Source organism: Malus sylvestris, chromosome 15 (genome assembly GCF_916048215.2).
Source record: "Malus sylvestris chromosome 15, drMalSylv7.2, whole genome shotgun sequence".
Lineage (NCBI taxonomy): Eukaryota > Viridiplantae > Streptophyta > Magnoliopsida > Rosales > Rosaceae > Malus > Malus sylvestris.
Genome location: NC_062274.1, coordinates 2,735,920 through 2,758,675, shown reverse-complemented (window position 1 = coordinate 2,758,675; position 22,756 = coordinate 2,735,920). Strand labels below are relative to the sequence as shown.

Sequence of the window (22,756 nt, the reverse complement as noted above, 5' to 3'; positions counted from 1 at the left end):
ATTTCTCATATGGTTTATTTGCTTTTGGGAAAGAAAAACAAAAATTCTCTTCAAGTGTTAGAAGGGGTCTCGAGTTTGAATTTTTTATTGATAAAAAGTATAATTGATAAAAACCAATATGTACTTTAGTGGTTTTGATTGAATCTCTAACCACACTAGTTTTCATTAAAACCACAACACAACCTTCACCCTTTCAGACGTACTTTTGGGTATCTCCTCTGCTTTGAAGTTTAAATGGTACAAGATTCTGATGCCATCACAGTCAAAGGTTCATGAAACAAAGAAGAATTGCTCCGGAATCGAAGCCGACGACAAACGTTGGTTTTCATTTGAAACTTGGGCAAAGCTACCATATAATTTTGAAGATATGTGCACAGGTAGAAAAGTTACAACACCCGAATAAAAACAGACCGGATGAAAGCCCGGATGGTCTGAAATTATACACTTCATAGCTAATTCCCTTAATATTTGATTCAAGTCTGAAGTTTGCCACAGACATAATCTGCAGCATCACTTTTGTCAATGCGCCAGTTTTTGCAGATGTCGAAGTGTCCGTTGTTTAATCCACTGTCGGTCATAGGGGAGATATGCCTGAATCGAATGATCATATCTGCAGACCAAAACCAGACAGAAAGGTATCAGTTTCCCAACCCAACAGACATCACAAACAAAAATTTGAAATGGGAAAGTTAAAAGAACAGCAGATGATCGGGAACCATTCTAACTCAAAATTTGAAGATCGTTGACATAATTCTACAAAAAAAGAAAGTTCAATGACAAGCTATACATAGTTTGGTGCCTATTTGTGTGTGAGTTTTGTTGAGAGAGAGAGAGAGAGAGAGATACACTAAAGCACTCATGTCGGCAAGGCCATCAATGAAATTGTAGAGATCTCCGATGTCATAAGAGATATCTCTAATTGCTGGATTTAACTCCCTCAGCTTCCTCTCATACAGTCCACATATACCTATACACACAACAGCATAACTTCTAGTCAATGCAATAAAAAACAATGGCGGTTATAACAACATTATTTCTTGGGAGCCCTCCAGCCTTTTTTCACCCTGATGTATCCAACTGTGAACCAAGAGGGTTAAAAAACTCTCAAGGAACATATATGTACAGAGAAAAGAAGAAGAGGGGCAGAGGGAAGAAACATGTTTTCTCTCATATGAAGTGGAAGCTTAATATGTCACCCAAACTATCATGTTTCACCAGACACAAGTACACAAGTCATATAGTAGCGTTCTCACAAGTCATATGAAGTGGTTGTATCGGTACCCCTATGAGAGTTTTACAAGCTCCGAATTAATGGATCAACCAGGATTCTGGATAAAGTTGGCATTTGAATCTAATTAGGCATACTAATATTTCATTCAAGTATTCCATGCAGGTCAACAACTCTCATATTGGCGAGCAAGAGAGCCAAATAATCAATATCAATTACTTATCACGTCCATCATTTTCTAAGAAAAACTTTCTTACTCACCTAATAGGTGAAAGTAAACTTTTTTCTCCCTCTGGAATCAGCTATGCCTTTCAGTTTCCTTCAAGAATAAGCAGTTCACGGACACTTTTTTTCTTATACACAAGAATTCCTTTTACAACATAAGAAGCAGTTCACAGTACCAAAGACTAAATACACTTTGGAGCCGAAAGAATGATGAACGATAACAATGATAGTGTAACAACAACAATTTTTATAAACAAATAAAACGTAATCACAACAACCATAAATAAAACATACCATCCATTGCTTGACTTATGGAATCGTAGTCCATAAAGGTTCTACTTGCTTTGTTGTGAGAAGTTTGCATTAGAATGATCGTGTGCTTGTTCGCCTACATGACGAAAAAAAAGTGCAATTTAGTCAGCATTCCAACACGACAGGTTCATATTATGAAAGCACGAAAAGTACTTCAATCTAAAAACATCGAAATTATCATGGAAACAGAGCATTATAGACACAATAGCTGTATTGTACTGTAAATCTTGACAGCAAAGTTCAACAGCAAAACTCACATTCACGTAACCTTTTGAAAAAAACCCACAAACCAGAACCCCAGCCGTCTGTTTGGTTCCCCATACAACAGAGAAAAGGAAAGAAAACCCAACAAATATAAATTAAAACAGAAAAATCCCTTCCAAGTAATGTCAAGCCCAGCAGAAAAATCCCTTCCAAGTAAGCTTAAACAGAAAAAAAAAAATCTAGATTCTCAGCTTCCAATAATTCCAAGATCCAACTTTACAGAACAAAACCCTAATTTTGCATCAATAAATAAATAGTACGAATTGCAGAGGGAAAAAGGAGAAAATAAATAACTACAGAGAAAAGCAAATAAATTTATGGGAGAAAAAGAAAGTAGATTACCATGTGAGAGCTGACAGTGACGACCCAAAAGTTTGCAGCAAAATTAGGGTTGCGCAGAGAAGACGAGACGGCCGGAGGAAGAGAGGGAGTGAGAGAGAGTTGAAGACGAAGACTTCGAGCAGGGCCACTAGGTTAGGGACATGCAGAGTTGAGGGTAAAGTAGACAATTACGATCTCGGTTGCGGTGGTCTTTTGATGGAGAACCCAGACCGTTGGATTTGTATACTTTTTTCTTTGGTTGTTGTGTGTGGCGGTGGAAAGTAGGGAATAAAGGAAAAACCGAAAGACTGGAATGCTTTTGGAAAAGAAGAAAAAGACTTTGGAATGTTTATCCAGAGTTGTTGAAATTCTCCGTTAAATTAAGAATATTTTTGTTACGTCAATCCTTCGTCTGAGTGATGGTTTCTTCAATTTAATAACGGTTTTTCACAAGGGCCAAAATGATAGAGTATTTTTATCACATCAATCCTTTCTTTGAGTGGTGGTTTCTTCAATTTAACAAAGGTTTTTCATAAGTACCAAAATGCTTGACAGTGACAATCTCGAAAACCACTTCTACTGATTTTAAATCTCAAAAATCAAACTAAAATGTTATGATAATCTCATAAACTATTTTGACAAAAAAATACTTTTTTTCCGTAAGGAAGACTTTGGGGCCGACGCAAGTCAATGGGAGAAAGAGGATTGTGACTTATGAATATAGAGCTGATCAGGAACCTGGCTTCTCTGCCCTCTCAGTCTCATACACTTCCATCTTCTCCTATTTGTACGGTCACGATTAAACCACATCAATTCTTTATATCACTATTACTTTTTGTCTAATTATCTCTATAAAAAAATTAATATAAAATATTAACGTAATTTAACCGTAACCACACAAAATAGAAGGGAATAAAAGTGTTTGGGTACTGAAAGGGCAGAGAAGCCGGGTCCGCTGATCAGAGCAATTTCTTGTAATTAAGCTAATTCACTGACAATCGTTGACAGATTAAAAATTAGCAAATCATCGCACTTGAAAGTTCCAAACCATTTTAGCAAATTCGAACATACACAATTGTATAAATGCAAATATGATGATTGTAATCACAATATATGAAAAAGAGAACAGAAAGCAACAAGGAGTTAGTCCAAATACAAAAGAAAAAGAAATAAAAACGCTTGGAAGTTGCCATTCCTACTAATATGCTAATCACAGTTCGATACAGATGCATAAACGTTTTCTTTTGTGTTTCTAATGAGTTATTTCAGCGTATGTGTTGCATGGAGGAGGAATGTCACATTCCATGAAAGGAGCCAAGAAGTATTCGAAGAGAAAACTACTGACAAGACAGGATATTAACTAGCAAGCAATATACAGGTATTTCCATATATACTCCATCTTCTCCTTACTGGCTGCCGCCGTGCATGTTCTGCAGCTCTTTTACTCAAGCTGCGACCAGTTTCTGGATATCCTTCTGAAAAAAAAAAATTATACAAAAAAATCAGACCGGAAAAACAGGGGTGAGAGATCTGTTACTTTAAAGGGAAAAACTTCTTATAATTTTATGTCCATATTATGATGCTCTAGTTGCCATGTTGTTTCACTTCAGAAACACACTAAGCAGAAAAAGTACACGTTATTTCGGCAACCATATTAAGTTTCATATCTTCAAGCTTCGGTTATTGCTTTGATAACGATGCTACAGAACTATCGACTTTTTCGGTATCAATGAAATTTATTCAAACCAAAGAAAGCTGCAAAAGAAGCAAGGATAGCACTACAAACAGACTCAACAAAGCAACCACAGGAGATTGTCTCAGAAGATTTACAGGAACGTTCCAATCAGCATCAGTGGTTAAACAAATGGATTGGCCTTGATCAATATTTGATTGAAAAAAATATGGAGTGGTTGCGAGGATAGGGGACTTCAAAACTATTTCACTTTATCAATGTAATAGCGTAAATTCTAGACTTGCTTGACCACCAAATCACCAACTACGCTTGAACGAGGAAACAGGTGGTTCAAAAATGATGTCAACATCAAGAAACATAATTGTAGAAAGCTAGGTTCCACCAAACCGTCAAGTTCCCTAACATTTACTTAAGGAATAATGAACTTCCTAATTATACAACCAAATGAAAAAAGGAAAATGCATACCTCAATTTGAAAAGGGGATGTCGTTGGTGGGTATCTCTCAACAACTTTACCATTCTTGTCCACCAAAAACTTCTCAAAATTCCACTTGATAATGTCACCTAGAAAACCTCCTGCATTTGATTTCAGAAACTGGTAAACCGGAGCTGTGCTGGGACCGTTGACATCAACCTGTAATGTACCTTTAGTACTTGAAACACCCATCTCAATACAAAAAAAAATTACAATAAGAAAGCAATGGATGGAAGACATGCAGTTGAACTTTGCACCTTATCAAAAATCGGGAATTCGGCTTTAAACCTTGTACAAGCAAACTGCTTGATTTCCCCATTTGATCCGGGTTCTTGGCCCCCAAACTGATTGCAAGGGAATGCTAGAATCTCAAATCCTGCAATGAGACTGAGTTTAGATACGCAGCATCAATTAGCACCTTAAGAAAATATCAACAGAAGCACTTTTGTTATACCGTTTCATGGTCAAAGTATTTTTTACGTCAAAAGTTTTGTGGTCAAAGATGAATCAATAAAACAACGCATTCGAAAACTAATCCTCCCCATGCACCCGCATCCCTGACCAACCAAAAAGAAAGTGACTTGTGCAACGAGAAAAAGCACTCATCTTTAAGTTTGCAGCTGGAGAACTAATCCAAACCATTTCAGAAACATATGAAATTCAACCTAATGCAACATTTTGTGGATACGAAATTGTTATTGAAAAGGAAAAACGGGAATTTTGCGGAGTTGCAGCATACCTTGTGTTTTGTATTTCTCATACAAGTGTGACAGTTCTGAGTAATTTGAAGAAGTCAAGCCACTGAAATTCAAATAAAACAAGTTTTGGTCAATTCACTAGCATCTCAAACTTCCAGTCTTCCACAGAGACCTTCCGTAAAATTCAATTCACATGTAAAAAATAGTTCCAACTCAATAAAGAAAGCAATACCATCTTGAAGCAACATTGACAATCAAAAGAACCTTCCCCTTGAACTTCCTAAGAGGAACATCCTTAGCATCAATATCCTACATTAAGCAAATTTCAGACATTAGTTTAAAACCCGACCACCTAGTTCAAATGTTCTAACTTCAAATTTGATTCTTCTGAACATTACAACATTACAAGTATAAAATCGACAAAAATCCTAGAAACAAAGAGGAAAAAAAAAACATAATTTCATCAAATAATTAGGGAAACTGAAAAAAAGATGCATTCTTTCTAGGAAAATATATATTTTACATATTTACACACACACATACATACCTTGACAGTGAAATCATAAAGACTTTTCTCTGTAGCTGCTCTTGCATAAACACTCAAAGACCGAGATTTGAACAAAACCCCATTAAAATTTTCCGATTGCAAAGACAACCCATTTCGGAAAAGTGCTGATTGCGAAGACCCAAGTGAGGATTTGATCCAGCACGCCATGGGAGGGCATGAAGCTGAAGAATTCGAGCTTGCTTTTGTTTGAGAAAATCCCTGTGAAGGTGTTGAAAAAGTTCCAAAGAAGGACATGGAAGCCATTGTTTTGCTGGTGGGGACTCTGGAACTCGGTGGAAATATGGAATTTCGGGAGTTGCAGAGCTCTTCACGATAATTCGCCGGTCGAGGCAATGTGATTCTGTGAAGCATGTGGACTCCCAAGTCTACAGAGAGTTTTCCTCCTGTGGAAGGTGTTGTTACACGTGGTTTTATTTATTTGTTTTTGACTAAGTGGTTGTGTTTTGGTTATTTTAAAAAATAATAATAATAAAAATGATTTGATAAAATGAATAGTACTATAATTAACTTTTTGTGTAAAAATGTGGTTTTTTGTTAAAGTGAACAATACTAAAAACTTTCGTTAAAGTTCTCCCATTTTAATAGTTGATCCTCCTCGCGAATGCAATTTGCTCATAGTTGAGGGTCCAATACTTAATTTTATTTTTTACCTCTTAATCAAATAAAGATATACAATTTCATGTCATCATACTTATATTCAATTACTTTTATTCAAATTTAAACCATAACGATATTAAGGTTGAAAATTTAGAATATTATATGCTGTTGATAAAAAAGAATATTTTATAATTTCTATGCTAAATAAGTTGATACTTAGGATCATTTTTTAAGGAATTTCATTTATATGCTCAATTTTACAATCGCTCAAATTTAACCTTCTTTAACTGAATTTCTGATTTTGTCACTGTCTTGATCACATGATGATGTCTCATGGAAATATTCAGTTGTAAATGAAAATTTTGATGTGAATGTCAAGTTTGAAGGTAAAATATTTTCTAGATTTAATGTGATTAAAGCTATTTGATTGTTATATCAACAATGTGAGATATTTAATCTTAAAATACATTGAGAATAGAAGTACTATATGATCATTATAATATCGATTAAAAATAATATATAAAAATAACAAAACACTATGATCACAAAATTCGGAAGTGGATTGTCTGCCCTCCCATTTCCATACTCTTCCCATCTCTTCCTATTTGTGTAGTCACAGTTAAGCCACGTCAACATTTTATATTGATTTTTTTATAAAAATAATAAAACAAACAGTAATAGGAATATAAAATGTTGACGTGGCTAAACCGTGAACACACAAAACATGAAGGGATGAGAAAAGTATGGAAATGGAAGGACAGACAATCCACCTCCTTAAAATTCAAGTCAATTTAGGAAACCTTTTGATTGGCAAATCCAATACCACAGTATAGGCATGTTTCCTTTCTGTTTTGTGCCTCAACTAGTACAAGATGGAAAGTCAATGCTATAAAAGTAAAATATAAATTCACTATCAAAATAAATAATCCAATTTGGAAAAAAATTTAATTAATTTAAGTTAGTATTTTGAAGGAAACAAAAAGTTTGAAGTTTTGGAAACCTTTTATTTCTACCATGGAAGGTTCAATTCAAACCAAGAAAATATCATTGTAACCAAAAATTTAAAAAATTAAATTAAACTTAAATTTTGCACGCACACCGTATAGGCGTTTACTCTTTAGTGGAATTACTAATTTACTACCGAATAAAGAATTTTTATGATGAATCTCTAAGACTTTGCAACATGTAGCAACTTGTCATATAACGTCAAACATTCTATTAACTGATAATACCAGCAACATACCAATTTTCTACCAACAAAAAAGTCACATTGATATCACGCGTACATGACAACTTCTCAATCAATCATTTAAGATTTTGATGCCTGTGTGTCACGTGAAGATTTCTTTGAAAAAAAGAAAGGAATTGTTTTGGTGGGATTGGAATTGAATTATATTTCCTTTAGTTAATTTTTGTTGGAATATTTTATCTTAATTTCGTAAGAGTAAATTGTAACAATGGTCCATCAACTTTAACTCAACGAGGGTAATGTTCTCTCAACTAAAAATCCATTACTATTGGTCCCTCAACTCTTCAAACGTATAGTTATGGTCCCTCAACTAAAAATCTATTGTCATTGATCTCTCAACTCTTCAAACGTGCAGTTATGGTTCATTAATTAAAAATCTATTATCATTTGTCTTTTAACTTTAACCCAACTGGAGATATGATTCCTCAACTTTAACACAATTATAGCAATAATTCTTCCAACATAATTACCCTAATTTAACTCATTTTGACAAAATTCTAACGAAATTGACGAAAATGATCATAATTATACATTTTAATGAATTGAAAGATTAATGATAATAAATTTTGAATTAAAAAATCATTACCCTAATTTAATTAAAATTGAAAGACACTGCTACAATTTACGTAAATGCTTTCCGAAAAATGAAAGCGTTAAAACGACAACAGGGAAGGGTTTCTCTCTTAAATATTTTGTAGAATAAATAAGGTTTACGTTTCTGTCTCTCTCTTCCCATTTTGGAGCGCGCTGCTGCCAGACGCCTAAACTCTCAACGCCTATAGATATATAGACACAGAGATAGATAAAGGAGAGAGACTGCCTCCCCGTGTCTATCTTCAAACACAAAAACCTAACCCTATCCACTGTTCCAAACGCCCCCCTCGCTCTTAGTGCGGCTGCACTCTCTTCCGCTTATCTAGTCGGAAAAGAAAGATCGACGGCGGCGAGTTATGATGGCGGATCCGACGTTGATAAGCTTGAGACCTGGCGGCACCGGCGGCCTCCGTGTCCCCAGATTCCTCACGGCTCGCTTCGATTCCAACTCTTCTGATGCTCAGGCTCTTCCCTCCCATACCGGCCTCGCTCCCGCCTTCAAGGTCCCTCCTTACTCTAGCTCCTCTCTCACATAGAAAAATATACTTTTGTATAGATATTTGTATGTGTACATGAATGTGTACGGGGATCTGGTACTCTGGAGGTTTAATAAATCCGAAGACTTTTCCTTTTCTCTTGTTTTTGGTGGGTTTTCGATGTCGAGTTTTGAATTGTATGCGTTTTTGTTTTGAATTCCATTACTGGTTGGAGAAATTGAAAGTGAACTCATTGTAAAAATTGGATCTTTCAGTCACATTATTCCGTTAAATCCTCGGAGAGTATGCTCTTTTGTAATCCTAAACCAAAAATTCAACTTTGAGATAATTGGAAAAGGAGTTTGTTGTCGAAATAGGGTAAATTTGATATTTTAAGATTTAAACGTCCTAATTCTTGGCAGGGCTCTCAAGAATGTGTACCAGCTGTAAATATGGACGAAGAGTTTTATGTCGGGTTTTTAGGTGGGCTTGCAATGAGTCTGCAATACCCATAAAGGACCGACATTACATGTTAAGCTTCTTAAATATAATTTTGGCTGCTGTCTGTTGATTGTGATTTCTTACTCATACGTGTGGAATAATTTGACATGTCTTTCACTTTAGGTTGCATATGTTCGTTTATGATCGATTCCTCACTCTTCATTGATAACATATCTTCTTTGTGTGTGCTTTCTTATTTCTGTTTCGAGGTGTATAGCTCATTTACTGAGGATTACCATTCATATGTTTCAACTCTTTTACCTATGTTCTTGTTACAGACTGGTGACTTGCGGTTTGAAGGTCGTGAGCGAGTTCGATATAGTAGGGATCAGCTATTGCAGCTTAGGGAGGTACTGTTGTGATCACTTTTCTTTATAGCTTCTATTGTTCTTTAACTACGTTATGGAGCACTATGAAGATACGTAGAATGTTTCTTAGTATCTATCCTAGAAGGTGGGGATGATAGTGTTTTTCTTGTATGACGATCTTACCTTTGGTATAGGCGGCCACTACTATCTCTGAAGAAATTTTGAAGGTTAAACGAGAAATAGGTGCTGAGTTTGTTACAGAGGATCCTGCTTGGGGTCATGCAGATACTACCAATGTGAGTATAATTACTTTTCTCTTCTACCATGCAACTATGTTATTGTTCTGGACAGTAAACTAATTAATATGAGTTTTCGCGGTTACAACTGTTGAGTCCATGTTATTGGGTTCATTCAATTAAACTTTTCATCCTATAATTCGAAGTCTGATACACTTATCCTTTTTCTCTAAACTTTTCCTTCAATTTTCTTTAGCTGCAACCTCAAACCCAAGGTCGATATTCCGAGCCAGATAACCGCGATTGGCGTGGTCGATCTGCACCTGCTTCTGATGAGGATAAAAAGGAATTCAATAACCAGCAGGACCAAATAAATTCCCAGTTTGGAAGGACGCAAATTTCTGGTAACCAAGTGGTAATAAGTTATTATCCAATAGTGTAATGGATATACATGGTCTCCCGTCTCTTAAGATTTTATGTTTTTGCATGCTATACTGCAGATCAGATTTGTTTACTCTCCCTAATTTCTTGTCCAATGCAATGAATACTAGCAAATAAGTTTAGGTTGCTAGTAATAATAGGCACCAAAATATTGGCATGTATTTTGTACTGGCTTATTTAGATCTTGGAATAATTTTGTTCCAGTAGTGTTCTTTTTTCTTTTTTCTAACTTTCTGAAAACACCAGGTAGGCCCTGCTCCTGCCCTCATTAAGGCAGAAGTTCCATGGTCAGCTCGAAGAGGAACACTCTCTGAGAAGGATCGTGTCTTGAAGACAGTGAAAGGGTAATTAATTCTCTGATTCGTATCAGCTTGAAGATTTTCTTTCATGATCTGTTCTACATTTTAAAAGGATGCAATTTAATATAAGCTAGGTTTTTTTTTTTTTTGTGCGACTGCTTGTTCTATCTGATTATCTTATGAAAAATGTTCTAATTTTTGTGCAGTATACTGAACAAATTGACCCCGGAGAAGTTTGACATTCTCAAGGGCCAACTGATTGATTCTGGAATTACCACTCCAGATATTTTAAAGGTTTGTAATAACAAAATGTCTTTGGATGCTTCTCACTCCATACTGAGTTATTACTTTCCTGCTGATGAGTTTGAGGGTTCAATTTGAATTGCAGGATGTTATCTTTCTGATATTTGATAAGGCTGTGCTGGAACCAACGTTTTGTCCTATGTATGCGCTTTTATGCTCAGATCTTAATGCAAAACTTCCTCCTTTCCCACCCGAGGAGGCTGGTGGGAAAGAAATCACATTTAAACGTGTTCTGTTGAATAATTGCCAAGAGGCTTTTGAAGGTGCTGACAACTTGAGGGCAGAAATTAGGCAGATGACTGCTCCTGAGCAAGAAATGGAATGCAGAGATAAAGAACGAATGCTTAAGTTGCGAACTTTAGGAAACATACGCCTTATTGGAGAACTATTAAAGCAAAAAATGGTGCCTGAGAAGATTGTCCACCATATTGTTCAGGTTCTTGCTAGTTTTCATTCACGTTGTTTTGGTTTTTTTTTTTTTTTTTTTTTTTTAATTTTTTTTTTTAGGAATTTGAGTGCTGTACTAACTCTGCACTTTTGTCTAACACAGGAGCTTCTGGGTGATGGCAAAACATGCCCTGCTGAGGAGAATGTTGAGGCAATATGCCAATTTTTCAACACCATAGGTAAGCAGCTGGATGAGAGCCAAAAGGCTCGGCAAATCAATGATAGCTATTTTAATAGGTTGAAGGAGTTGACTACAAACACCCAACTTGCACCACGGTTGAGGTTCATGGTCCGTGATGTTCTTGATTTGCGGTCTAACAACTGGGTCCCTAGGCGTGAAGAGGTGATTATACATACCGTTATCATTTTGTCTTTTGTTGTGATGAGGTAACCATAGAATGCATTGTGGTACATCATAGTTGGATTTGTGAATCTAACTTCCGTTTTTCCCTCTGTTTTGGAAGGTGAAAGCAAAGACCATTAGTGAAATCCATTCAGATGCAGAAAAGAATCTAGGGTTGCGTGCAGGTGCAACAGCAATGATGAGAAATGCTCGCAGTGCTGCTTCCCAGGGGGATTTGAGCCCCGGAGGGTTTCCTCTTACCAGGCCTATGCCTGGAATGCCCGGGACCAGGAAAATGCCAGGAATGCCTGGTCTTGAAAATGACGATTGGGAGGTCTATCGATCCCGTTCAACGACCAAGCGTGATGGTTTGGGGTCCCAGTCTGCCAGTCGTTCCCAGCCACCGTTGATTAGCAAAACACCTTCTCTTAATTCAAAATTTTTACCTCAAGGCAGTGGTGGCATGATAGCTGGGAAAACAAGTGCCTTATTGGGAGCCGGTGGCCCTCCTTCCCGAGTAGAAGCTCTTACTCAAAATCCCAAACCTGTAGTTCTGGCTGCAACACCAATTCCAGCGGAGAAACCTCTGGCTCCTGCAACTGTATCAAATTCTTCTAAGCCCTTGGCTCCTGCAGCTATATCAAATCTGGCTGTTCTACAAAGGAAAACTGTATCTCTGCTGGAGGAGTATTTCAGTGTTCGGATTCTCGATGAAGCACTTCAATGTGTGGAGGAGCTGAAAGCCCCAACTTACCATCCAGAAGTTGTTAAGGAAGCTATTAACCTTGCTCTAGAAAAGATCCCACCATGTGTAGAACCTGTTATAAAGCTCCTCGAGTTCTTGGTCAATAAAAATGTGTTGACATCTGTTGATATAGGAACCGGGTGCCTTCTTTACGGGTCAATGTTGGATGACATTGGCATTGATTTGCCAAAAGCGCCAACTAATTTTGGTGAGATTCTTGGGAAGTTGGCTCTGGCGAAGGTGTTGGACTTCAAGGTTGTGACGCAAATTCTGAAGAAGGTGGAAGATGGCATGTTCCGGACAGCCATCTTTGGTTCTGCTAAGAAGAGCATTGCATCCAGCCCTTCCGGGCAGGAATATTTGGTCACCCAGGAAACTGAGGTCCAGGCTTGTGAGAGCTTGCTGTCCTGATTCATGCTAGTTTTAGTCAACACAGGAAAGTTGTTTGGCATTTGGCTTCCGGTGGCGTAGAGCAGTACTTTGCTTCATCCTCCCACATATTTTGAAACCTTATCAACCAACAATTTTTATTCAGTTGTATATTTCTTTTTGGGGGTTTTAGTTCAAGTTTTGTTCGTTAAGCTGAGGAGACTGATGTCCTATATTCCTCTTGAGCTCGGGTTAATTTTTCTCGGGAACAATCGAATCGGAATAGGATCTTGCACCATCCTTTTGTTAAATTAGTTTTGCAGCCTGTGTACCATTTACTCTTGATTTTGTACCTAGCCAGTTTGTGGCCTTAAATTTTCTCCATGGATATTGTTGTCAGTTTATCTTCTAGCTTCTATAAATTTCCACCTTATGGCTTGACGTCTTTGATAGCCCTCGTCTTCCTCGTTTTGGATTCTGGATACTGATATGGCACTTGTGACCTGCAACTTCACTTCCCCCTCGCCTTCTTCTGGCGGTTCCGACCTGCGAAGGTGGAATCAAATCATAAGGAATCAAGTGCTGAAGGGGAATGTGGAGCTTGCAATACATTCATACATTGATATGCAGAAACTTGGCTTCTCTGCTGATAACTACACATTTCCCCTTCTGCTCAAAGCAGCAGGCAATGCTTCGAGTTTGCGTATCGGGTTAACGCTCCACGGCCAGACAGTTAAAACCGGTTTCTGTTACCATCTTTTTGTCCAAACCGCTCTACTGAAATTGTACTCTTCTCTCGGACTCTTTCTTAATGCTCGTAAGGTGTTTGATAAAATGCCTGTAAGAGATGCGGTAGCATGGAACTCCATGTTATATGTGTACACTTCTTGTGGCCAGATGGATAATGCAATGGAAATTTTCGATACAATGCCTTCACGGGACCTTTCATCCTTCAACATCATGATCTCTGGGTTTGCAGGAGCACAAAGCGTAACCTCTGCCAGAAATATTTTTGATCGAATTCCTGAGAAAGACGTTGTCTCATGGAACTCGATGATATTGGCGTGTATGAACGCTGGAGAGACAGCTGAAGCGCGTACACTGTTCGAGGCAATGCCGGAGAGAAATGTCATTACTTGGAACACAATGGTAATGGGTTACTTAAACAACCAACTCTACACCAAGGCCATTGATTTGTTCTACAGAATGAAGGCTGGAGACATCAAACCTGATTATCTGACTCTGACGGGCACCTTATCTGCCTGCTCTCACTTGGGATCACTCGAAACAGGCGTAAATATACACATCTACGCCGAAAAACTCAAGCAGGCCTCAAGCCCCCATGTAGTAACTGCGCTGATAGATATGTACGCCAAATGTGGAAGCATACACAACTCCTTAGCAGTGTTCTACAAGTCGAAAACTAAGGATATCTACTGCTGGAATGCCCTAATTTCCGGCCTTGCGCTTCATGGTTTCGGGTACGCTGCTCTGAAGCTCTTCAACCAAATGACAGTGAATTGCATAAAGCCAGATGACATAACCTTCATTGGTGTTCTGAGTGCTTGTAGCCATGCAGGGTTGGTGAAAGAGGGATGTGAAATGTTTGACAGCATGAAAAGGGATTTCGGAATCACTCCAAAGGCGGAGCATTATGGATGCGTCGTTGACCTCTTAAGCAGAGCCGAGCACTTTGACTCGGCCTTTCAACTCATCGAGAGGATGCCGTTTGAGCCCGGGGAGTCGGTCTTAGGAGCTCTGCTTAGTGCTTGTGTGATTCACCAGGACCTTGAAGCTGGGGAGAAAGCAATGGAGCTTGTTGTGAAGAGGGATTGGTGCTTGAGCGATGGGGAATACATGATGTTTTCTAACTTGCATGCATCTTGTGGTCAGTGGGAAGAAGCAGAAAGATGGAGAAATATGATGAATGATTCAGGCATTGTTAAGACTGCTGGCTGCAGTGAAATACAAGTTAATGGAAGGTTTCACAAGTTTTTGGCTGGGGAACTTGGTGTTGAGTGAGATACACAGACCCTAGCTGCAATCAAAAGCTCAATGGTAAACATGGATCAGGTCGATTAGCTAGGACAATGTACCGCCGGGGGCCCCGATGCATCCAAATTTAGTACCCTTCATGTATATTGAAGTATAAAAAGTATCGTCTTATTAAAAAAAAAGAAAATTAAGAATTTCGATATATTATAGAATAATTGTGTGTCATAACTTTGACATTTGGACTTACATCAATGCAGATATATCATCCTCCCCCAAACCATACCAAAAAGACCCAACCTAATTCACAAGTCACGATTATAAACGTCAATACTTTATATCAGTTGATGAGAAATTTCAAGTCACGTGATGAGAGAGATAGATAAAAGAGGGTGTTACAGACGGTTATAAGACAAACTTTTATTCTCATCACATAACACAATTTCTAAACTTCAAATCACATTATCAGAAAGATAAATATAATAAAAATACACCCGATTACAAGATAAATTATCATCCATCGTTGACCGGTTCGAGTAACTCTAACTCAGCTGCCATTGGAGACCCTTTTAACCCATTTACAATCTGGGGTACCCAAAAAGTACCTGCATTGTACCTGGCCACAAAATTGTAGGACCACAAGATCCAATATGGATTGTTCCAGCAGCAAACATTGTTGGTGAAACAAAGAGATCATGTACAACCTGGCCCGTAGTGGGTTTGCACTAACACACCAATAGTAGGTGATGTTAGTGTTAGATATGCCTTCGGTGGCCACCATTTTTGTTAGGAGACAAGTCAATTTGTTGCACCAATCAACCAAAAGATATTTCATTTAATTATTCCTGCAGATAACTCTGACGATTTTGTTTAATCTGATTCAGATTCTCTGTATTAGGGATCATTTTTAATTTTCTGTGGACCATTAATTATTTGTCCTCTCGTGGACGCGAAGGGGTCAAAGGAGAGAAATATGAAAGGTGAGAATTGTACGAAAAGAAATTATATGTAATCTGAAATATTCGTGACGTTATATTATGAATTTAAAATATTAAAGTAACATTTTAAAACACAAATGTGCGTGTAAGTCTTTTTTTTCAATGTATATGTTGGGTTGCTCGGGCATTGGGATTTGATATTCTATCACATCATGTCCAACGTAGATCTTATCGCCTATGAACCAAACGTAGCTTAAAGAATGAATGTTGTAAAACGATGGGAACTGTAGAACCACTTTAAAGTTGCGTCTGAATTACACTTCTATAAACTTTGTTTAGCAGAGTCAGATTGTCTCCCTTTCTATTATGGCGTCATTTTCATTCTTTTTTATTTGTGCGGTAATTGTTAAGTCACGTTAATATTTTATATTAATTTTTTATAGAGATAATAAGACAAAAAGTAATAGGAATATAAAATATTAACGTGACTTAACCGTGACCGCTCAAATAGGAGGGGATGGAAAGTGTATCATAACAGGAGGGCAGACAATCTGCCTCCTTGTTTAGCATGTCCCTAGGAGGACTAGGATTTTACTAGTTCCATTCTCTCCTTTTCCTTAGAGATATTTTTCGGTGTGTCAAAAACACAGTTTGGTACATTATGTGTCTTAATACAAGAGGCTGAAATTCTTTTCTCTAGTAAATTTAGTATTTGGTATACCAGACTTTGTTCCTGACGCACTTAAAAGTCTCTGATTTTCTCGTCTCTCAAACAAAAACTTGTCCAAAAATTTGTTATGATAGTTTGGTTTTAGAGATACAATATAATGACAAATGAGATTATTAATATTTAATGTTAAATATTGAGTCGTACATCATGAGTTCAAATACCACAAACGGCAGTTTTTTAATAAAAGAAAACATAAAGTTTTTTAACATATTATCAATTATATACACTACAAATTTCTCTATATTCATTTTTGGGAAAACAAAATTATGAGTCTAGTTTTGGATTAATGGCTTTGTTTCGTGTATTAGTGGGTGGTTTGTTATCTATGTGCTGCCGGCCCCCTGATTTAGAAATGCTTACAAATGGACCAAAGTACGAGTCCCTTTCTCGTTTCTTTGGTTGTTTTTGTCATATATTTAAGCAGGTGATTAATATTTTAACGAGTTTTTGCTTTGTCTTTTTGCCGACATATCCGAAAACTTGAAACACATTACGAAGTGTTTTTTATCTGCATTTGGTTTTGCTCATGTTTTTCTTTGTAGCTTTTGAGGAAATGAGATAGGTGAAAGGGGTAAAAATTAGAGTAATTTCACATGAATTACAGGATTTCTTGTAATTTTTTACATGATAAAAATATTTAATCGATGTACCGAAATTAAAATTTTGTTGCACCGTGTCATCTACGTTCATCAATTTTTAATTTAAAAATTACACTAACAAGTTAAACTTGGTATTATTCATTTTATCTTTTATTTTGTTTTTATCGTTAAAATTTAAAATTTTCAAATATTTTTTTATTAGGTTTTTTTTTTAAATTGTATATACTTGGACGTGATTTTCTACGTAAACTGAAAAACACTGTGATATAAGATTAAATTTCCAAGAAAATATACGTGTCCGACAGGCCGAGAGGAAAAGGGGGGCTTGAAAGAAAATTGTTCGGCTCCTTAACGTAGAATTCAGAAAAGTGCCCGAAACAAAATAAAAATAAAGACAAACATGAAAACACTGTTTGACTTCGCACGTGATCTTTTATCACAGTGGTACATGACGGCGTGAGTTTAAATTTCATCGGTAACTATCTAACAAAATCTATAATTTGATAAGAAAAAAAAACTGTTTAACTTCATACTTAAAATTACAACAAAAAATATACAAAATTCCCTAAAAAAAATATAATACCCGATAGAAAACAACTTCGTACTTAAAATTACAACAAAAAAATATACAAAATTCTATATATATATATATATATATATAATGCCCGATAGAAAACGACTTGAATGAAACACTGTTGAAGTTCTTACATAAAAACACAGTCTAACTTCGTGCATAAAAAAATGAGAACTTTTACGAAAATCTTTTGATACTGTTTATTTTAATAAAAAAATTATATTTTTATATTCAAAAGTCAATTATGTTACTATTTACTTTATCTTTTATTTTATCTTTATAATTTTCAATTTCTTAAAAAAATAAAATAAAAATCCTAAAACCACCCAGTATTTTCTGCTTACAAAAACCATGAATAGTGTGACCAGAAGAATTACCCAAAGAGATGATTCTAGTCTTCCAAAAGTCCTCTTTTTCCTTCTCTCTCTTTCTCTCTCCTCCGATGATTTGCTCTTTGACTTTTCTCTCCTCATTCTCTCTTCTTCCTCTGTCATTCCTGAAGAATTATTGACACTCCCTCTCTACTCTCTCATCCCACCTCTTGCCGCTTCGTCTTCTCCCAGATTCCGGCAAAACTCCGCTCGCCGGCTGTTTTTTCACCGGACTTCTCCACCGGGCATGTGAAGGACCCCCAAGCATCTCAATTGATACTGTTCTTTAAGTAAAATTTCTTTCTTGGTTTCATTTCATCAATATCTTGCAGTTTAGCATCTGGGGTTTTCTTACTTTTCATTAATCTTGTGATTGTTTCCCGTTTGATGTGAATATTGTTTCATTGAAATCTGGGTTTTTATTTTTTTATTTTTTTATTTTTATAATTTGTGCTTTAAGGCTTTAAGGCGGTCTTGGTGTTTCCCAATTAAGAAGTTGATCTTTCTTTATTTCCAGTCCAATTCTTGCTTAAAGTTTGCGATTTTTATTCCTTAATCTGACTTTGTGTGTGTGTGTTTATATGTATATTCGCTGCTTTTGAATGTTAAGATCATTTGATCGTTACTTAGTAAAGTTTAATACTGGCGGTTTGACTGTGATCGAATTGATCCAGTCTCGAATAGTGTGGCATGTGAGATGATATCAGACTAACAGAGGAAGAGGAATTGATACATCTGTATTTGATTTACAAAGTTTGGCAAATTCTTGTCATTTCTTTGGTTTCCTGGTGATTGATATCCATCTTCATAACCAAATAGCAATAAGTTCGAGTATCTAGAAGTTCTAGTGCATCCACATCCTGCAGTTTCGTAACTTTCGTACAATGTGTTACTAAGATCTTTTGGTTTTTGGCTACTAAAGTAGCTATTTAGCATTCAATTGTGGATTAAATTTTTTGATCGAGTTCTTATTTAATTTCAGATTGGAATGGGGGTATATCTCAGCACTCCTAAAACTGAAAAGTTCTCTGAAGATGGCGAGAATGGCTGTGTCAGATATGGTTTGTCTTCCATGCAAGGATGGCGTGCCACAATGGAGGATGCTGTGAGTACATAAAACTTTGCTCTTCCTATTATAAGTTGTTTTGAAAACATAAATCCTTTTATGTCCATTCTCAGAAGTTTATACTGTTGTATCTTTCTCCGTCTTTATTTAGCATGCTATAGTTAGGATTCAACTGAATATGATATTACTTTACATGCTCAATTGACTGCATAAATCTAATTCCACTGGGCAGATTATTATTTGTCCTTTTAATTAGGATAGAAGTCAATTATCTTGTGGCATGTGATGGTGCAGCTATAGGGTTGGGTTTGGCTGCTTCTTCCTTGTAGCTTTGTAGTTTCCCTTGGTCTGTTTGTTTATTTGACTAGTCTTACTGGTGATTTCTGTTTGTCTCAGTAAAGAAATAATCCGGACTGTGGGAAGTAGTACTGTACAGAATCTGGTACTTGCTTCCCCAATTGGTAGCACCAACCCCTCTTGGCTTCTCAAAATCTACTTCTCTCTCTATCTCTCTGTGTACTAAGTCTTTTTACTTTATCTGATAAGTTGTTGGAAAAACTAAAAACTCTCCTGCATTCATCAAAAGATTTGCATCCTGTATAAGAGGAAGTTCAAGTGATTATTTTGTTTTCAGAAACTTGTGTCACATTATTAACATGCTGTTTGTTACAATGATTTCTTTTGTTAGCATGCAGCATATCCTGATCTGGATGCATCCACCTCATTCTTTGGTGTTTATGATGGCCATGGAGGTAAGAATTTGAAATTTTCGGTATCGACACTTGCACTGGACTTAATATGGTTCTGTTACTATATCATTATGGAGGCCTTTCTTTCCCTCTCTCTCAACTGAATGAGTTCTGTTTGACCTGCATTTGCACTTTGTGAAGTATGTTAGCAATATTTGCAGTTATTGTATAATTTGTATTATATCTAACTTAAATCCAATAATCTTTTAGGCAAGGTAGTTGCTAAGTTCTGTGCAAAATATCTGCACCAACAAGTGCTCAAGAATGAAGCATATGCGGCTGGAGACATAGGAACGTCTGTTCAAAAATCTTTTTTCAGGTTACTACCTTTGATGTACTTAAATTCAGTTGCCTTCTACTGTTTTCTAAGAGGAGGGGATGAATACAATTAGTCAAGCTCCATTGTTTTGGCTGTGCTTCCATAAGATCACTTGAGCTTAACGTGCCATAATATTGGCCATATGGTTTAAGCCTATATTGTCCTGGATCCCTATGAGATCATAGATACTTGAGATGGTAATGCTTGTTCAAGTTGTAAATGCTTAAGAATTTAAAGAAAATAGACTTTTATTTCCTATCCTTAATGCAGAATGGATGAAATGATGCGCGGACAAAGGGGTTGGAGAGAGTTAGCTGTTTTGGGAGATAAGATAAACAAGTTTACTGGCATGATAGAAGGGTTGATTTGGTCTCCGAGGAGCAGTGATAGTAACGATCAAGCTGATGATTGGGCTTTTGAGGAGGTAGGTGCAAGAACCATAGAGTTTATTGACTTTATAGTCTCTTTGTGGAGCAGATTCTGATCTGCTTTATCTGGCTTTGGTGCATACTAAATTGATTATTTTGATTCTTGGGTAATTTAGAACTTAATCATTTGGTAATGCCATACGTTCCATTTTACATTCAGATGATCCATCTTAAACCAAACACAGTCAAGAGATTATCTATAGTACTTGGGGACATGCCTGCACACACTAAGTGATTTTATATAGTACAAGTAGTTTGTTTCATTTGATTTCATAATTTCAATGAATTCCATAAATTTAAACTGAACTACATTTTCAGGGGCCTCACTCTGATTTTACTGGTCCAACTTCTGGGTGTACAGCCTGTGTTGCAATTCTTCGAAACAAGCAACTTGTTGTGGCAAATGCTGGTGATTCACGCTGTGTGATATCAAGGAAGGGTCAGGTAATTTATTATATTTCTGTCGTTTTGCATTCTTGTTATGTTGATTGCTTAAAATATAGAATCAAGACTTTTCTTTTCTATATCAAATGGTTAAAAGTGATTAGCGGTCTAACTTCTAAGGCTATTTATATGTGATCACATGTTTATAATTGAGAATATTTCTATATTCTTGTTTCCTGCTGTAAATTGTCTATAGTTGTCTGATGTCATTTCTCTTTTCAGGCATATAATCTGTCAAGGGACCACAAACCCGATCTTGAGCTTGAGAAGGAGAGGATTTTAAAAGCTGGTGGTTTTATCCATGCAGGACGAGTCAATGGAAGTTTGAATCTTGCAAGAGCTATAGGTAATTTTACTGCATGCATGTGAATTCTTAGTAAACTAGCTTTCCAAAATCTCCGTTAGATATGTATCCAAAGGAATTAAATTATGTTTGAAATTTAAACTTATGGATGTCTGGAACTCCCTCGGAATACATTCACGGTGCTTTGTTGTATTCTACATTGAGTGTTTGAGTGCATGCGCATATTTCTGGAGGGGGGGAGCTAAGTGGAGAGCTTTTTGTAATTCCCGTACTCATTAATTTTGCATATACTGCAGGTGACATGGAATTTAAGCAGAATAAATTTTTGCCAGCTGAAAAACAAATTGTAACTGCCAGTCCGGACATAAACACTGTATGTGTATGCTTGCAACACTGGAAAGCAAAAATATTTACTTACAGTTATTTACATTTTGAAGTTTCCCAAAATTGTTTTGGTACCTGTTTTATTGTAAAAGCAAAAATATTTACTTACAGTTATTGGCTATAATTTCGTCTTCCATTTTAATTTATTTAATTATATTTTAATTAGGTTGAGCTTTGCGATGACGACGAATTTATTGTGCTAGCATGTGATGGCATCTGGTATGTGTCTTAAGCTTTTCTGTCTGTCTTCATATATTTTTTGTGCAATATATGCTTGCTGATATGATTCTGCTTTTGGTAACTCAGTTTAATGTTTTTAAGTTATGGTATGATTGTCGGAAAGTGAGTTGATATTTTTGTTAGTTTCTTTCAGGGATTGTATGTCTAGCCAGCAAGTGGTAGATTTTGTACATGAACAACTACTCTCAGTGAGTACATATTTCTCTTTCTCTTTGGTTTTTCTGGTTTGAAAACACGGACAACACTTTTGCAATGCAGTTGGAAGTGGTTCGGTATTAAGTGATATGCTGCTTGATAAGGGGGTAAGAGTGCTCTCAACTATTACTTCTCTGAGTTCTCTCTGACGCTTACCATTGTAAATCATGCAGGAAAGCAAGCTATCTGTGGTGTGCGAGAGAGCCCTTGATAGGTGCTTGGCGCCATCGACTGCTGATGGTGAGGGATGCGATAACATGACCATGATCGTGGTGCAGTTCAAGAAGCCTGAACAGTCGACTGAATCCGAGGGTGGGCAATCCTCACCAACTGAAGTAGCAGCCGGAAGTTATTCAAAGGGGAAGTTATTCAAAGGCATATGAATGTGAATCGAAGTAGTTGGCCTGCTGTGTGCCGTGGAATTAGAAGAGAGATTTGCATCACGTTTTTACTCTTTCATAAATGTGAATCTCCGATTGGTAATTGTAGATGCTTTTGAACATAATTTTACTGTACCTTTGAGCTTTACCAGTAAAATGATGTCAACTGCTTGATTGTTCCACTGTCGCCATGCCCATCTGGATAAAACATGTGTTTGCAGTGGGTGCTGCCATCTTAGAACCGCAAACAAAGCGGGGTGAGAGACATGAGACCAATTCGCCAAACGTGTTTGCAGCTTCGACAGTGTGATGGGGCGTATGGTAATTAAGTCTAGAGATACGATCTCTATC

General features: G+C 36.7%; 5 protein-coding genes and 1 non-coding gene across 7 annotated transcripts; 4 read left to right on the top strand and 2 right to left on the bottom strand.

Moving 5' to 3' along the window:
• Positions 1-322: 322 nt before the first annotated feature.
• On the bottom strand, positions 323-2,679 carry LOC126604013 (enhancer of rudimentary homolog). Its single transcript, XM_050271063.1, has 4 exons — positions 2,372-2,679; positions 1,748-1,841; positions 847-967; positions 323-610 (listed from the first exon to the last, which is right to left on the bottom strand). The coding sequence occupies exons 1-4, from the start codon at positions 2,372-2,374 to the stop codon at positions 520-522; spliced, it is 309 nt and encodes a 102-aa protein (XP_050127020.1). The 5' UTR covers positions 2,375-2,679; the 3' UTR covers positions 323-519.
• Positions 2,680-3,400: 721 nt separating this feature from the next.
• Positions 3,401-6,180, bottom strand: LOC126604008 (phospholipid hydroperoxide glutathione peroxidase 1, chloroplastic-like). The gene is made up of 6 exons (XM_050271058.1): positions 5,764-6,180; positions 5,449-5,525; positions 5,258-5,319; positions 4,776-4,894; positions 4,510-4,677; positions 3,401-3,825 (listed from the first exon to the last, which is right to left on the bottom strand). The coding sequence occupies exons 1-6, from the start codon at positions 6,133-6,135 to the stop codon at positions 3,796-3,798; spliced, it is 828 nt and encodes a 275-aa protein (XP_050127015.1). The 5' UTR covers positions 6,136-6,180; the 3' UTR covers positions 3,401-3,795.
• Positions 6,181-8,353: 2,173 nt separating this feature from the next.
• On the top strand, positions 8,354-13,133 carry LOC126604002 (eukaryotic translation initiation factor-like). Of its 2 annotated transcripts, none has more exons than XM_050271051.1 (9): positions 8,354-8,727; positions 9,480-9,551; positions 9,704-9,805; positions 10,002-10,149; positions 10,437-10,530; positions 10,692-10,779; positions 10,874-11,224; positions 11,339-11,578; positions 11,700-13,133. In XM_050271051.1, exons 1-9 carry the CDS (start codon positions 8,581-8,583, stop codon positions 12,732-12,734), a joined length of 2,277 nt encoding a protein of 758 aa, XP_050127008.1. In that variant the 5' UTR covers positions 8,354-8,580; the 3' UTR covers positions 12,735-13,133. The 2 variants fall into 2 exon arrangements, with proteins under 2 accessions (XP_050127008.1, XP_050127007.1); XM_050271050.1 differs by having other exon boundaries at positions 10,002-10,160; positions 10,433-10,530.
• Positions 9,127-9,233, top strand: LOC126606115 (small nucleolar RNA snoR103). Its single transcript, XR_007617132.1, has one exon. It is a non-coding gene; the product is annotated as a small nucleolar RNA snoR103 (small nucleolar RNA).
• A 30-nt stretch (positions 13,134-13,163) lies between the features above and the next one.
• On the top strand, positions 13,164-14,915 carry LOC126604004 (pentatricopeptide repeat-containing protein At3g29230-like). The gene has a single exon (XM_050271053.1). It carries the CDS (start codon positions 13,182-13,184, stop codon positions 14,712-14,714), a length of 1,533 nt encoding a protein of 510 aa, XP_050127010.1. The 5' UTR covers positions 13,164-13,181; the 3' UTR covers positions 14,715-14,915.
• A 2,995-nt stretch (positions 14,916-17,910) lies between these two features.
• LOC126604007 (probable protein phosphatase 2C 60) lies at positions 17,911-22,587 on the top strand. Its single transcript, XM_050271057.1, has 11 exons — positions 17,911-18,186; positions 18,879-19,001; positions 19,651-19,714; positions 19,922-20,030; positions 20,301-20,454; positions 20,777-20,902; positions 21,125-21,248; positions 21,503-21,579; positions 21,757-21,809; positions 21,964-22,018; positions 22,199-22,587. Exons 2-11 carry the CDS (start codon positions 18,885-18,887, stop codon positions 22,406-22,408), a joined length of 1,089 nt encoding a protein of 362 aa, XP_050127014.1. The 5' UTR covers positions 17,911-18,186; positions 18,879-18,884; the 3' UTR covers positions 22,409-22,587.
• Positions 22,588-22,756: the final 169 nt, after the last annotated feature.

Excerpts from the sequence above, each read along its gene's own strand:
- LOC126604013 (XM_050271063.1), bottom strand. Across the intron at positions 968-1,747 it reads CATAAGTCAAGCAATGGATG|GTATATGTGGACTGTATGAG; the intron begins GTATGTTTTATT and ends TTGTGTGTATAG. Across the intron at positions 611-846 it reads GCCGACATGAGTGCTTTAGT|ATATGATCATTCGATTCAGG; the intron begins GTATCTCTCTCT and ends TTTGGTCTGCAG.
- LOC126604008 (XM_050271058.1), bottom strand. The coding sequence starts at position 6,135 with ATGCTTCACAGAATCACATTGCCTCGACCGGCGAATTATCGTGAAGAG. Across the intron at positions 5,526-5,763 it reads TTTATGATTTCACTGTCAAG|GATATTGATGCTAAGGATGT; the intron begins GTATGTATGTGT and ends TGCTTAATGTAG. Across the intron at positions 3,826-4,509 it reads CATCCCCTTTTCAAATTGAG|AAGGATATCCAGAAACTGGT; the intron begins GTATGCATTTTC and ends TTTTTTTTTCAG.
- LOC126604002 (XM_050271050.1), top strand. The coding sequence starts at position 8,581 with ATGATGGCGGATCCGACGTTGATAAGCTTGAGACCTGGCGGCACCGGC. Across the intron at positions 10,161-10,432 it reads AAATTTCTGGTAACCAAGTG|GTAGGCCCTGCTCCTGCCCT; the intron begins GTAATAAGTTAT and ends TGAAAACACCAG. Across the intron at positions 11,579-11,699 it reads GGGTCCCTAGGCGTGAAGAG|GTGAAAGCAAAGACCATTAG; the intron begins GTGATTATACAT and ends CTGTTTTGGAAG.
- LOC126604004 (XM_050271053.1), top strand. The coding sequence starts at position 13,182 with ATGGCACTTGTGACCTGCAACTTCACTTCCCCCTCGCCTTCTTCTGGC.
- LOC126604007 (XM_050271057.1), top strand. The coding sequence starts at position 18,885 with ATGGGGGTATATCTCAGCACTCCTAAAACTGAAAAGTTCTCTGAAGAT. Across the intron at positions 20,031-20,300 it reads GTTCAAAAATCTTTTTTCAG|AATGGATGAAATGATGCGCG; the intron begins GTTACTACCTTT and ends TCCTTAATGCAG. Across the intron at positions 21,580-21,756 it reads CCAGTCCGGACATAAACACT|GTTGAGCTTTGCGATGACGA; the intron begins GTATGTGTATGC and ends TATTTTAATTAG.